Source organism: Lolium perenne, chromosome 7, assembly GCF_019359855.2.
Source record: "Lolium perenne isolate Kyuss_39 chromosome 7, Kyuss_2.0, whole genome shotgun sequence".
In the NCBI taxonomy this organism is placed as follows: Eukaryota; Viridiplantae; Streptophyta; class Magnoliopsida; order Poales; family Poaceae; genus Lolium; species Lolium perenne.
In genome coordinates, this window is record NC_067250.2 from 34,653,015 (window position 1) to 34,667,025 (window position 14,011).

The 14,011-nt window shown below is 43.1% G+C and overlaps 1 protein-coding gene and 1 long non-coding RNA gene across 8 annotated transcripts; both read left to right on the forward strand.

The window, feature by feature from the left end:
* The first annotated feature begins 1,166 nt into the window (after nucleotides 1-1,166).
* LOC127317855 (uncharacterized) lies at nucleotides 1,167-6,481 on the forward strand. 7 transcript variants are annotated; one of them, XR_007861497.2, is made up of 7 exons: nucleotides 1,167-1,965; nucleotides 2,444-2,800; nucleotides 3,044-3,121; nucleotides 5,236-5,680; nucleotides 5,761-5,830; nucleotides 5,930-6,095; nucleotides 6,193-6,481. It is a non-coding gene; the product is annotated as an uncharacterized lncRNA (long non-coding RNA). The 7 variants fall into 7 exon arrangements; XR_007861496.2 differs by having other exon boundaries at nucleotides 1,168-1,965; nucleotides 2,444-2,591; nucleotides 2,659-2,800; nucleotides 5,761-6,095; XR_007861495.2 differs by having other exon boundaries at nucleotides 1,168-1,965; nucleotides 2,444-2,591; nucleotides 2,696-2,800; nucleotides 5,761-6,095.
* Nucleotides 6,482-11,716: 5,235 nt separating this feature from the next.
* LOC127317854 (uncharacterized) lies at nucleotides 11,717-13,708 on the forward strand. The gene is made up of 6 exons (XM_051348453.2): nucleotides 11,717-12,040; nucleotides 12,111-12,204; nucleotides 12,351-12,445; nucleotides 12,556-12,618; nucleotides 12,756-13,004; nucleotides 13,205-13,708. The coding sequence occupies exons 1-6, from the start codon at nucleotides 11,921-11,923 to the stop codon at nucleotides 13,313-13,315; spliced, it is 732 nt and encodes a 243-aa protein (XP_051204413.1). The 5' UTR covers nucleotides 11,717-11,920; the 3' UTR covers nucleotides 13,316-13,708.
* Nucleotides 13,709-14,011: the final 303 nt, after the last annotated feature.

Here is a 14,011-nt window from a genome sequence, read left to right on the forward strand (position 1 = left end):
GGTAGGTTTGTTGATGTTTTTTAACACATCTAAACAAGGTAGAAAAGTCTAGGTAAAAGTTTTGCCAAAAATAGCCATAGGCACATAGCCCCTTTTTCTTATTTAATTTCATTCCTTTTGGTTTTACCTTGGAAGGTGAGAAGGATAGGGTTTTAGGGTTTAAGAGCATTTCAAAATACTTCAACAAACAATTATGGCAAGATCACAACATTTAAGCATGATCACTATGTATCAAACTTAATTTAATAAAAGTTTTTGTTGGTTCCAAAATTTGAAAAATAGGGAAATTCATTTTCATTGTTTTTAAATTTTTGGGATGTTACAATGTACCAAGTCCTTTTGATTTGGTCAAGATGGATGATAGTGATTCAGATTTGGGCAATGCATTTCTACAGGTTAAGATGCTACGGCTACGTCTCCACACTCAAATTTGACTGATTTCAAAACTTATCTATATGAGTGCGTGCAATCCCTGACGCATTATATTTTGTTCAATTGATGTTGTAATGGACTTTTGTGTGTTCTATGACGGTTGTTCAATCTGTGTTATTCCTATAATCTTTTATTTTCATTTTCTTTGCCTTATGATTTTTCTTATAGGTTCGATCAGTTTAGCAGGTGTGGTCTTTTATTTGCCGTCTTTGATTTCTACTTTTTCTGTGACTTGAATCTGTTTGATGTGTGTGAATATGTTGTTATATATTTAGTGATTATCCGCTTCTATCCTCTTATGTTAATTTTATCTGTTCAACTTATTAAGTTCAGAATCAGTCTAAACATGTGTTATAATTTAAGTAGCGCGCCATATTTTTCCACCAATTTTTCCTTCAGCCAGCCACTATACTGGCGCGGCGTGCCGCTGCACCGATTTTTGCTAGTGATTGATTGTTGATGTTTCTTGTGGTTCGTAGGAATCAATTTCATCAGTTCATTTTGCACGCAAGGACTTCTTAAATTTTAGCCACATTATTACTATACTAAACCTTAACCACTTCGATTTTTCTCAAATTTTTAGATTTTTTTTGGATTAATGTGTTGCTAACACGTGTATCTTCTTATAGTTTAATTCCTGCTGGTTTTGTTTTTCTGGGTATCATTTCGGTGCTGTGTAGCAATTTTGTGGACCAGGAGGAGGAACGACCCAACAAGGAGTCAAAGCGGTGCTCCCCATCTATTCTTCTCTGGATTTGTCCCCCACAAGATTTGGCCCTGTTCTCCTCTTCTTCGTTGCCCAAGCCGCCCCTGCAGCTCCCCACCGGCAGAAGACCACCACGAGGATCTCTGCGTCCCCATCTCCTCCTTATCTGAGCTTCACCGGCGCGGCGCGCCTGACCTCACCAGCACGCCGCTCCCGCTCGCGTCCTGCTCCGTGCCTCCATTGAGCGAGGCTGGTTCGGCAGGTGTAGAGCCGGCGTGAACCTCGCGCTCGACATGGCTGTCCGGGCCGCCACGGAGGGCGCACAGCCTGACGGCGTCACCTCTGCTTCCTCCTGGCCGTACACCTGTACTTCACCGGGAAGGAGGTGGTGGGCACGCAGTTCGCCTTCATCGCGGAGGTCTCTGGAGGTTCATCTTCCTAGCCTCGCTAGGGCTGGGCGACCCCTCATAGTCCCATTCATCTCTGGCCAAGATCCCGTTCGACGGCCTGCTCCTGTTCATGGCGGAATTCCCTGTCTCCTATTCTTCCCAGTCCTATGTCTCCTCCCGCGCCCCTTGATGAGGGACATGGGGATCTGGTGCGGGCCGATTATGCCCGCCGATTTTGGACGGTGGCGACCTGCGATGGCCGACAAGAAGCGAATGGTCGTCTTCAACGCGCACGTGTAGTGCTTACCATGGATGCCGAATAGCTGTTTGGTCGTTTCAGCGCAACGGAGCTCAACCAAGAGCGCTTGCTTTCTTTTTTTCTTTATCTGCAATGTTTGTGGAAAGGATGATATGAATGCTGAGTAATTTCGAATCGAGGTAAATATCCCCTCCTAAGGCATTCTCTACTTTATACAGATTTGTATTTCGAGTTAATGCAAATAGTTTCTATTTTGTTCTATATTCGTGTATAGGTTCAAAGAGTTGTGTATTCATCTTGGTTAGGCTTGATTAATCGTTGCAATTTCTTAATGGTTATGAAACAAACCTCTCCAATTCATGGACGTAAGATGGCAGCGATTATTATAAGCTTATATCGATTCAGCTGCTATCCAAGCAACATGCCATGCTTAGATGAGAGTGGAACTAATTATCTGCCTGCGACTATGTAATTTATAGAGATTAGATACTAGGGGAATTAATAAGTTTTTTAATCTACTCAACTGCTAATTTGTGCAATCTATTATGTTTTATTTCAATTTCTGCACACAAACAATTTCCACTGTATAGTTTGACAAATTTGAAAAATATGGACACTTATAGTGATGCCTCCTTGCTTCTGTTGTTTTGTTTTCAGAGCGCCTGGACTAAAGAGGAGTTGTGTGAGGATTTTGATGTGGTCTTGGGGCGCAGGAAAAGTGGATAAGTCTTTTTCGAGGGTTACATGATTATGAGTTCAGTTTAGTTCGCTATGTTCCTTAGAAGTAGAAAAATCTTCAGTTTAGGTTAGTGGAATCTGTGTGATGTATAATACTTTGCTTCTCTCTGTTGACTTTTCTTTATTTTTTGTAGTTCTACATAGGAGGATTCTAATATACTCCATGGTTAGTTTGTAGTTCTACACATGACGATTTGAGTATGAAGCTATGTAAATCACAGCTTCATGCCTTTAGTGAAGACAGTTGGGTTACTTTCAAGACTGCTGACGCATCAGGTTCTCAGTTTGCTAAATAGTGTACATAATTTTAGCTTCTGAATGATAGTGATATACTCCGCTGAAACATCTTGGCTAGCTGAATCATGCCTTTCCTATTTATTGATGTTAAATCTTTGATTTATTGATTTAATTCCATTGGTATGTTCCTGCTCTTTCTTCTTCCTTTTGCAATCCTTGCTTGAGTCACAGTTGATTAAGGGTTTGTTCTGAAATTTCCTTTTTGTTTCATGTTGGTTTCAGCTCTGAGTGTTCCGAGGTTGCTGTGTTGATCTGGGAGCAAGAATTCAAGAGAGTCAGAAAAGATTATAAAATACAGAGGTTTACTGTAAATTCTTCCCTAACTCAATTTCTTGCCATTCTAGCCCTACTAATTCTCGGCATCTTCAACTGTAAATGCGTTAGACCAGGAAGTTCGATTTTAAATGAGCTCTCTTAGTTTTTGGTACATTGTCAAAAACGTTAGTAAACTATCATAGGTCACGATACAATGCTTTAACAATACTCTGTGAACTTACCAAATATCAAGAATTGTATGATCTGAAGATACAGATTGACATCTAGAGCCACAAAATACAGTAGTATTTTCCGATCTATACATCTACTTATATGTTATATGTTAAATTAGAGATTATTTACTAGCTACTAGGCATAGAAAACAAAGTTAGTTAGTACTCATCAGCTTATGACGTGCCATGAGAAGAAGGTAGCACAGTCATCTGACGTTTCCTTTCCTTTTGGTGTTTGGCAAGAGAAAATCTAGACACTTCAGCTAAAGGCATATAAAAGAACTCAAAAAACACCGATGCCGGAGATTCACAGTAATGCATGTGCGTGCTTGCTAGGATACTTACTTTGTTCTCTCACATATAAGGTCCTTATACATAGCCTATATAAGGTATGGGTTATTCAGTTGTGCTAATGAGCCTTAGTTATCTTATTTTCTCGCGGCCTAGCTACATTCACACAGTAGGTGTTTGATGTGGGCAATGCTACAACCTATTGACTCAAAATAAGTAGGTACCTCTTCGATTTGTATATCGATATTGACACTGACGCTGACCTCTGACCATATTCTTCCTATAGTTGATGCTATACATGACCCATTTAGTGAACAAAAATCTAATGCTTCCAACAACATAGCTAATGAAAAAATGAGGTCAATACAAAATTTGGCAGTGGTCATACCATCTGCCAAACAATAGATCATACCAGTGATGTTAATCAATTATTTCATTTCTTATGCATAACTGAATCCATCTTATACCCGATATTGCCTTATTCATCTTTTGGGCTCCATCTAAATTTGTTATTTTGACTATTTCAGAGATAGAATGTAGTTATTGTTGTTGCAGAATTGCATCAGATTGGTTTCATGTTGCATTCTAGGATATTTAAACTCTAAAATGTAAAATACTTTACTTAGACGTTTGCCTGTCAAATCCCCACCATTCAGTTATTGATGACAGTGAGCCGCATCTTATGCATGGCTTGCTACCGATAGAGTAGGTATATTCTTTGTCTCAAGGCATGGCAGTTCAACATAGATAATGGACAATATCTGAGACCTTTACGCATGCTAATTCTTTGTGATGATCAAAGGTAGACAATAGCATGGCAAACAGTAGCTTAAATGTGTGTGTTTTTTTTTACAGTTTACCTTTTTTACATCTTGGTTCGTAACTCTATTCCAGTAAAAATGCTACTCCCTCCTATCCATATTAAGTGTCGCATTTAGTACAAATTAGCGACATTGAATAAGGATCAGAGGGGGTGTTTTCTTTGTATTGTACACAGCAGGATCTTTCCCTCTGTCCTATGGCATGGCTTTGACTTGCTGCTCCAGGGCAATTTTGTCTAGGGGCGGCAAAGATATGCCATCTTTGCTGGTGCTAACAGTTATGTGCTTATTTAGGTCAATAGCTTATTTGCCCATCATTTTCTCTCAAAAAAATCGTTTGACTAATAATATTGCCCATATCTGAAGGAGATCCATTTTCATTTCTACATAAGTCAGAGTGCTTTTTTCTAGCCGTTTGTGTTGCTCCACAGATGATCGATTTTCATGTCTGGCCTCAACGTCTTCGCATTAGAGCACCACACCGGTGCCAGCCAGGGACATTAGAATGGAAGTCGCCATACTTTATAGTTTGTATTTTTTTTTTTAGAATGTGGACACCATGTTTTCATTTCCCATGTTTCATGTATGGCAGAAAATATTTACTCCGATTGGTAGTTGATTAAGGAGTACGTAACAAGCAAATAAAACATTAAAATCTCACCAGTAAGCGTTTGGTATAGATGAGTTTGCAGCTTATCTTCCCTTTTTTTCCTTTTGTGAATTAACTACTTAACATGGCAGACTAAATGGCAACGGTAGACCAAGCTTTATAGTTCCATATGCAAACTGAAACAAACACTGTCAATGTTCACAGGTACAAACTTGCCTTCAACGCAAGAGATATCCAACCTAATGAAGAGAAACAAATAAGTGAGAGGACAATTCATGTTTTTTGGCGACCACAGCAAAACACTTACATGCCATGCCGCAGACTTGGTTATCCCAAGAGGGAAAGGCAGAACAAACTATATGCCACCTTCTGTAAATGGTATAGTTAGAAGAAAATGCATTGTCGTAGCCGAAGTTCAGCCAGAAGCCATGTTGACAACATATCATTCCACGTCTCCAGTACTTAATTGATCAGCACTATAGATTCAGAGACACAATCCAGTAGCACACCTAAACTGTCGGCAAGTATTCCAAAATTTACACGGCTTGCTCTGCTAGAAAATATTGCAACACCATCAGGCAACAACAAAATCTCAGAGGCAACATCAACTAAAGAGATCGTAGAAGCCATCGATTCAGATTTAGAAGAGGTGAGAAAATGCAACAAGCAATAAATTGGCCCATCTCTCAGCATCGATCTTACATGAAACTCTCTCATTTTTTATGACAGGAAGTAGACTCCACAACAAGACGCAAGAAAAGAAAAGCACAGAAGTCAATCAGTATGCCACCGAACAAAGGTAGCTGCTTACATTTAATTCATAAGAACAATGCTAACTGAACCTATGTTGTCAACTTACAACCTGTCTATTTGTTTGCATTACAACCAACGAGAAAAGAAAGGTAAACACGGAACTGTTCCCACCTAAATAGGAGCCTAAACCCATCAAGTAAGAACTCAAGGTGCACACGATATTAACCTCACTGTGTCATATTGATTAGTGTACTAAGGTTGCTGAAGTTTTGAAGGATGTTCAAGTGGGTCTGATTAAGAGTGTTTCCGCAGTATGTTTCACTTGATGACTTATGTAGTCAAAATGTATTCTAATGAGATATTGATAATTAAGTTTTCGTTCTGATGCAATGATTTTTCATCGTTCAGGTTTACAAAGTTGAACCTTCCAAAAACCTACATGTGCCTCTGGAATCTTGAGACCAACAGAAGATTACCGATATCTACTGCCAAACTGACATACATGCCATGACATCCGCTTTGTTAGAGAATTTTACTACTTCAATGCTGACAAATATGAGCATCCTTTTAATATCTGTTATAGGACAAGTCTTTTCTATATAGTTTTTCGTAATATCGATAGCCTTTCTCTAGAAGGATCAAATTAAACTCTTAAGCAAATCATTCATCCAGTGAAGGTGTTCTTGACCAGTATTTTCATTTCTTGGAGGAACGCGGACCCATATTCCACCAATTACTAGCACTTGCCATATATGACCCACCATATATTTCCCCAGTAAAATTGTAATCCAAACTGAATCAGAGTTGTTACAACATAAAAATAATTACCACCGTCATACTACAGTGTAGGCGCGGCGTGCCGCCGCGCCAGTTCATGCTAGTATCTATAACGCTATACAAAAAGACCACAATATGATAATTCAGAATTTCCTTGTCGACCACCAACTGGACATCGCATTCCTCATGGATTCGGGCAAAGTCGCCAGCGAAAAATCTTCATGTATAATCTTATTACATCCCCTAGTCTCAAATACTACCTTTGTCCATAAAACAATGTTTCAACTTTGCATGTATCATGTGTAGATACAGTGCCAATTTTAACAAAATTGAGACATACTTTTATAGACTGAGGGAGTATGTACTATGGCTGATAATGATACTCCATCGGACTCAAAAACATTTTTCCTTTTTAAGGAAAAAATAATAAGGAAACAAGTTGACCAGTCTCACCAAAAAAGTTTGACGGCTTGTTTTTTTCCCTTAAATTTGTGTAAACCACGTGTGCTCCGATGCTTGTGGCGCCGTGCATGTGCAGTCCCTTCGCTTTTGCCAGATCAGCAATATATTTTCGCTACTGATTTCCGTTAAGTCGGTGTCAGCTGATCGATTTCACCACCGGGAAATACTACTCTCTGGAACCACTTCTCGAGGAGCCAAAAAAAAGTGGAGTGGCAGAAGCTTCGAGAGGGAGGGCACGTGAGCGCGAAGCAGATGACAGCGCTCTTCGCTTCGTCGGCTTCTGGCGGCCGCCGGCCGGCCACGTAAACGGCTGGTCGCATGCCGGAACTTTCCAGAGACCGGTCCATGGATTTTCTTCTTCCATAGAAAAATCGTCCACGCGGAATACCTTCTCTCATCTCAGCTCAATCCCCACGGGTGGCGCCTTGCCGGAAATGTTATTCTCCAGCCAAGGTTAATTCCCGACACATGCGATTTGTGTCAAGTTAATACCTTACCAAGTACAGCATATTTATGTCTGGTAAATATTGCGTAGAACATATAGTGCACTGGCATCATGAGCATAATTTTTGTAAATATGCACTTTACGTACAGAAGGTGGTTGGATGAAGGTCAACGGGATCAGTTAAGAGGAATGACAGATACGTTATGGCGAACGCTACGCGTCGGGCGCCGGATACGGAACCAAAATCGGTCGTCCTCCGCGCCGTCCGATGGCAATCCAACGGGTAGAATTAAGTGTAACATGAATTTTGTGATTTAGCCCCTACTTTTTGTAAACTCAACCCGCATTCCTTACATCCTCAGTTAACCCGAAAGGGTATGTTTCTTTGGACACGACCTTCTCAATATTTACGAGAAAACTGCCACTCGATGGCTGATCTGAGTCTCATACATAGTATTGCAACAAAATCTCTCACTTCGCTTACAAAAAAATGTACTATTACAACAACAAATTTTACAAAAAATGTAAATAAATAGTCTTATAAAAAAAGTGGTTAAACAACAGTTATTTTGCTATAGGTTGGTTTATAACAAAAATTGACATCAAATTACAATAAGAATCAAAAGCTATAACAACAAAAACATGTGTTCGTGGGTGAAAAATTGGTTAAAAATAACACATTATATATATATATCCAATTACAATAAAATCACCAGCTATTTTTACCAAAAATTACTGGCGATCACAACAAAATGATTTGTGGCAAACGTCTAGGTAAACATTACAACATCTCTGACATGCTTTTTCTATATCTTTTATACGTAATTGTTACAAAACTAACGAACATATACAACATCTCTACGAAAAAAAGTGTCCATGACTAAAACAATTACACAAAAAATCATAAATAATTACAATAAAAAAATCATGCGTTTACAACATATCAAGATAAACATATTTTCGTAAGATATCACTTAGAAAAATCTTACAAAGATATGTCTTGTGAGTTTACAACAAAAATTATATCTAATTGTTACAATCTGGAAACAAAATTTTACATTTCTTTCAAAAAAACAACACTCCATTTTTGGGCCGAAAAACCAGGCCCATGTAAGGTCGCGTGGGAGCAAGCGAGGATGACCGATCGCTGGCGAGCGATCGGTCGCCGGATCGGAAGCGTTTTCCTAACATTATGACCTGCCCCCTCGGTGACGGGCAGAGATAAACATATTTAGAAATTGACAAAATTTGGGACTTCCTGTAAATATATAAGAAATTGCATGAGAATTCGTTGAAGAGAAATTTCAAGAATCTGTGGAGAGCTAGAATTCCACCTAATTATTTTTTGTTTGTGCTTGGTTCGGCATAATGCGGTTGCTACTGGACATAATACGAAATAAAAGGGATCGCATGGAATTTTGATTGTAGATTTTGTCCTTTTTACATGCCTTGCAGCTAAAATATGTGAACTGCAGTGAGCAAGTGTATTGCGGCCTTGAATAGGTTTGCCAGTTTTACTCAATATTTTAGTTGGATTGAAAGACGTTCTCCTCGGAAAACAAACTTGCATGTTGTTGGAGTTGCAATTTTGTGTTGGGCTTTATGAAAGTTAAGAAATAGAGCGTGTTTCGAGTTCAAATAAAAGTCACATGCAGAGATTATTTCTTACGCATGTACGCCTTTTAGATACTGGGAGGGACTTCAGTCAGTTGGTACAAGAATGATCTTTTATCAAGTGCAGAAGTTATCCTGGCGACGATGCTTTCCATCCATGCTTCCACTTCTAGGAAGAGGGCTCTCCAGATTGTTGATCATCATAGCTCATTCGGAGGATTAGTACATATATCATGGCCGTCGTTTCTGTTTGTTGTTGTCTCTAATGTGTTGGTTCCACATATTTGGTGAGTCTTCCTTCAGTAGGATCTTTTTGGTTAATTTCTGGGTTGAGCTGGTGTGCTCTAGGAATAGTGGTTGTCTCAAAATTACTTTTTGGCTGGGTGCTTTTTTTTTTGAACAAGGATCCAGGGTCTAGAAGATCCCCAGAGAAGCTTTCATTCATCACACGTGGCAGGTACATATTGCAAAGAAGCCCCTTTACGACTCTCGCATTGAGAAACATGAAATTTGAAGAAAGGGCTTCTAGATATGTAGAAAACACCCTAGAAAGAAAGGTTAAAACGCAATCAAGTCCATGGGTGGCGCCGCCACAGATCGCCGGCGAACTCAAGATGGAGACGTCGAGTTCAGGTGCCAAGATGCTCGACAGCACACTTCCGACGCCGTATCGCATCCGCCGGTCGCTTCTCCACCTCCGGGGACGAACCACTTGGCTATGAAGCAGCGCCGAGCTCCGGCGGTCGACACGAGAAAGAGCCTCCACTCTGGAGGTTGAAGTTGGGCCGCCATGCCGGCCAAGGATCACGGCGTCGAGAGACTCCGTGTGTGACGCTCGAATGAGCCCTAGGAGAGCAGCTCCATAGCACCACTCATGCAGCCGACGCTGTAGAAGGCGAAGAACAGAGACACCGTAGCCACTTCCCTCCACGCCTCCACGGCAGGCCAGGGAATATTGACTCGGAACTCTGCTCCATCTTTCACAGCTCGGAAGAAGACAGGGACCGCCATCCAGATCCAGAAGAGGCCTTGCACGCCTCAACTCCTCCTCGCCACCATGGCCGGCCAGGAGTGAGGCAGCAAGGAGATGTGCCCCACGGAACTTGCCCTCCCCCTCGCCACCATGGCCGGACGGGAGAGCAACATTGCTGCAGCAGCATCTTGGATTGGCAACGCCTGGAGTCACCATTTTATTGGGGAGGACGGCGTCGCTCTCCCTCCAGCTTTGCTCCAACCACAGGAGCAGAAGCAGAGTAAGAAACGACCCTAGAACCTGCTGGATCTGACGACTGAGATCCAAGGCACGGCCTCCACTACTAAGCAAACCAAAGTACGGCATAGAGCCAAAAAGAAAGACGAAACCTAAAGATCTACTCCTAGACTACACCGGCGCCCAACCTAGGCCAGCTCCGGCCGGCTATTCAGGCGGAGCGGCTATCGGCGGCCCGGTCAAAGGAGGAAGAGAACCAAGGATATTGTAGCTAGCTGAGAGGTGAGAGGGGGGAGTGGAGAAACCGGTCAACCCTTTTGTTTTGGTTTTTTGGCTGGGTGCTTGAGCTACTTCAAAACTTGTTGTCAGTTTATTTTCATTTGATTTATTTTTCTTTTGGTATGCTTTTGCCTTAGGGCGGGTACTTGGATCTCTGTTGTTATCTGTTCATCGTGGAACCTGGAGCTTTTACTTCATATGAGAAAATAATTGATTTGCATAATTTGCTAGTAAGGGCGGCATGGTGAAGATGATGAGAATGTGCTCCTATGTTTTGTGTCGATTTGTTGTTTTTTGATATGTTCCTGAAGCTTCCGGTCGAGGTTTTCGAAAGAAACAATAGGGCACTGAGTTACATTGTCGATTTTGGTTTTCGAAAGAAACAATAGGGCACCGAGTTACATTGTCGATTAACAGAAAAACAACAAACTTCGATTTTAGAACCAGAATAAGTTCTTTCCCGACCTATCCTTGCTTCGGTGGTGCCTCCGCTGCTAGCGGATGACGTGTGGAGTCATGTGCCCGAGGAATCTCCTGTGTTTTTGTCGGTTTTTATTTTCGTTGGTGTGGTTTCTAATATGTCTCTATCGATCTACAGTTTTTATCATCGACGATGGTTGCTTCTCTGGTGTGCTTGTTCTTGGTCTTTGCATGATGACTTCTCGTTTTACTACTATGACAAACTCTACTACAGTAAGTTTTACCTGGCTCCCGTGATGGAAGAACGATGACGATGGTGTGTCTTCCGCTAATGCTTGTGTTTGCAATCTTTGTTGGGTGATCCAAAAATATATTTATAATTTTTATTGCTCTTGGAACTGTTGTCTGTAGAGGTGATTATTAATGGATTGGTGAAATTTTATTTTAAAAAAAATCTAAGTTTGGCATATGAATATAGGGAGTTTCTGCAAATTGCAAGGACTTGTTTGTTAGTAGTACTTGCGTATCTCTGTTGTAGCTGCAGACTTTTTTAATACCGGCTCTAGGTCCTTCTAGGACCTTCTGCTTCAACTTGTGATTACTTTTCTACTACTCCGCCTTGGAACGACTGCGGTTTTGCCACACTCCAGCCCCACTTTTTTAGCTGAAAACGGAAGGCAGCCGTCGGTGTCGCAGAGCCGAGCCAATCAGGCTCCGCTTCTGGAGAGTTCCGGCTGCGCGTGGATACCCTACCACCACTCCACCACAAGCTTCTACTTCTACCTGTGCGCCTTGTCGGCAAGCAAGCCACGCTACAGAGACCCCAACCTCCGCTCCACAACGTTCGTACGCCACCTTGCGCGCCAACTCTTCCCCTCTCCTCCTCTTCATCAACGGAGAGATTGTGCGGAAGTTGGATCGACGACGACATGGCGGCCGGTGGAAGCGGCATTCGGCACGACGCCGACGTCGACCTCTACGGCGTCCTCGGCCTCAAGAAGGAGTGCTCCGACGCCGACCTCAGAATCGCCTACCGGAGGCTCGCCATGGTGAGTGCTCCGGCCGCCTCTTGTCAGGAGTTGATCACGTTTCATTTCGCTCATCTTCCTCTTGTTGCAGACATGGCATCCGGACAGGTGCTCCGCGTCCGGCAGCTCGGCGACCGTGGAGGAGGCCAAGGAGCGGTTCCAGGAGATCCAGGGCGCATACTCCGGTCATGATTTCTCCACTACTATTAGTTAGCACAAGTTATTTCAATGGCGACGAATTGAGCGCAGATCTTGCTGCCGCCTGCGTTGCGTAAAGCTCATATATACATACGCTCTGCGGCCTCGTCGCTTTGCCTTGCTGTTCATGCAGTGCTCTCCGACTCCGGCAAGCGGCTCCTCTACGACGTCAGCGTGTGCGACAGCGACGGCAACGACGACGACTACGACAACCACGACGAGCAAGATGTACCCGCCGACTAATCTCTTCACCAATCATATGCTTCTGTAATTCTGTTGCGCTCGAGCAAAGTTGGTTGATTATTTACAAAGTTGTTCTTCTCGTCCTCTCGTCGCAGGTGTCCGGGATGGACGACTTCTTCGGCGAGATGGTCGAAATGATGAGCCAGGCGACGCCAACCGTAAGCTAGATTCCTCCTCTCCTGTCCTTTCCTGTCCTGAGAAGGCACTCTAGTGTAGTGAAAAACGAATTGTGAAACTGCGGCATGCTTTGAGCGTTCAGATCTGTGGCTTGACTGACCGTGTGGTGCGGATGCAGGAGAGCTTCGAGGAGCTGCAGCAGCTGTTCGTGGACATGTTTCAGGCCGACCTCGTCGGCGTGTTCGGGTTCGGCGGGCCGCCTCCTATGGTCCACCGGGCCCAGGCCCAGTGCCCACCATGTACCTCAGGATCTTCTTCTCCTCGGGCACCTTCATCATGTAACGGTGACAACAAGCGCTGCTCTTCGGCCATGGGCTCCAGGACGACCCCTGGCTCGGGTTCAGGTCTCTCAGGTTTATCTTCCAAGGTACTCCTACACCAAACGCTCAAAAAAAAAAAAAAAAGGTACTCCTACACCATAGCACATACTGAGTGGAGCCACGATGTAGCTGATATGATTACGGTTCAAGATCTGATGAAAAATACTTCCCTAATAACCGTGATGATTTATCTTTCCAGCATTTCTCGCGCTCTTCCTTATTTGCCCTGTCTTGTGTGCGCGCGCAGGGAAGTGATTTGAGGCGACGGGAGGAGGCGCCATGGACGCGTGTGGACACGAGCGCCGGTGGGATGAATAAGAAGCAGAGGCTGTCGACGAGGCAGAGCTACGGCGTGTAATCGTCGTCGGAAGAGGATGACATCTCGGCGAGCCCCTGCCAGCGTAGAGATCGAGCAGAAACGCGCCGTGAGCGACCTTCTGTCGCCCGGATTCTTCCCCTACTGACGGTCAGCAAGTATTGGAGGACAAAGCATTCGTTTTTCTGTCGTTGGTGTAGCACTGGCAGTTCAGTTGCAGAATGGGTGAGCCACTTTCCTGACGACCAGTGTGGTCAAGAGTTCTGTAAAATTTTGTTCAGGGTGTGCACCCAGCAACTTATATGCTCAAGAGTAGGCTATAAGAGCATCTCCAACAGACGATTTAGCGCGCACGCAGCAAACAAACGTTGCTCATGTAAATTTTTCTGGGCGCGCGCTAAAAAATCCAATCTGAGCGGTATATTTTCTGCGTGATCCCGTATGTCCCCGCTCTGTTGCATGGAATCGATGGCTAGCTATCACGTTACGCGCATAGGGAATTGATGGCCAGAGTCACGCGCGTATGGCTCAATCGATTCCAGAGAAGACAGGAGGACCTGATTGTTTTTTTTTTTCAAAATCTTTGTAAGGTCCTTTTTATACAAAATTGTGTTTGCCGCGCCCTATTTTACAGCCTCTGTTAAAGCGCTGTTTTTTCCACGCTGCATTTTAGCGCGTCTGATGAAGTGTTACACAACCTCGCGCTCAAAAAAATAGATACAGCGCGCTCAAAAAATA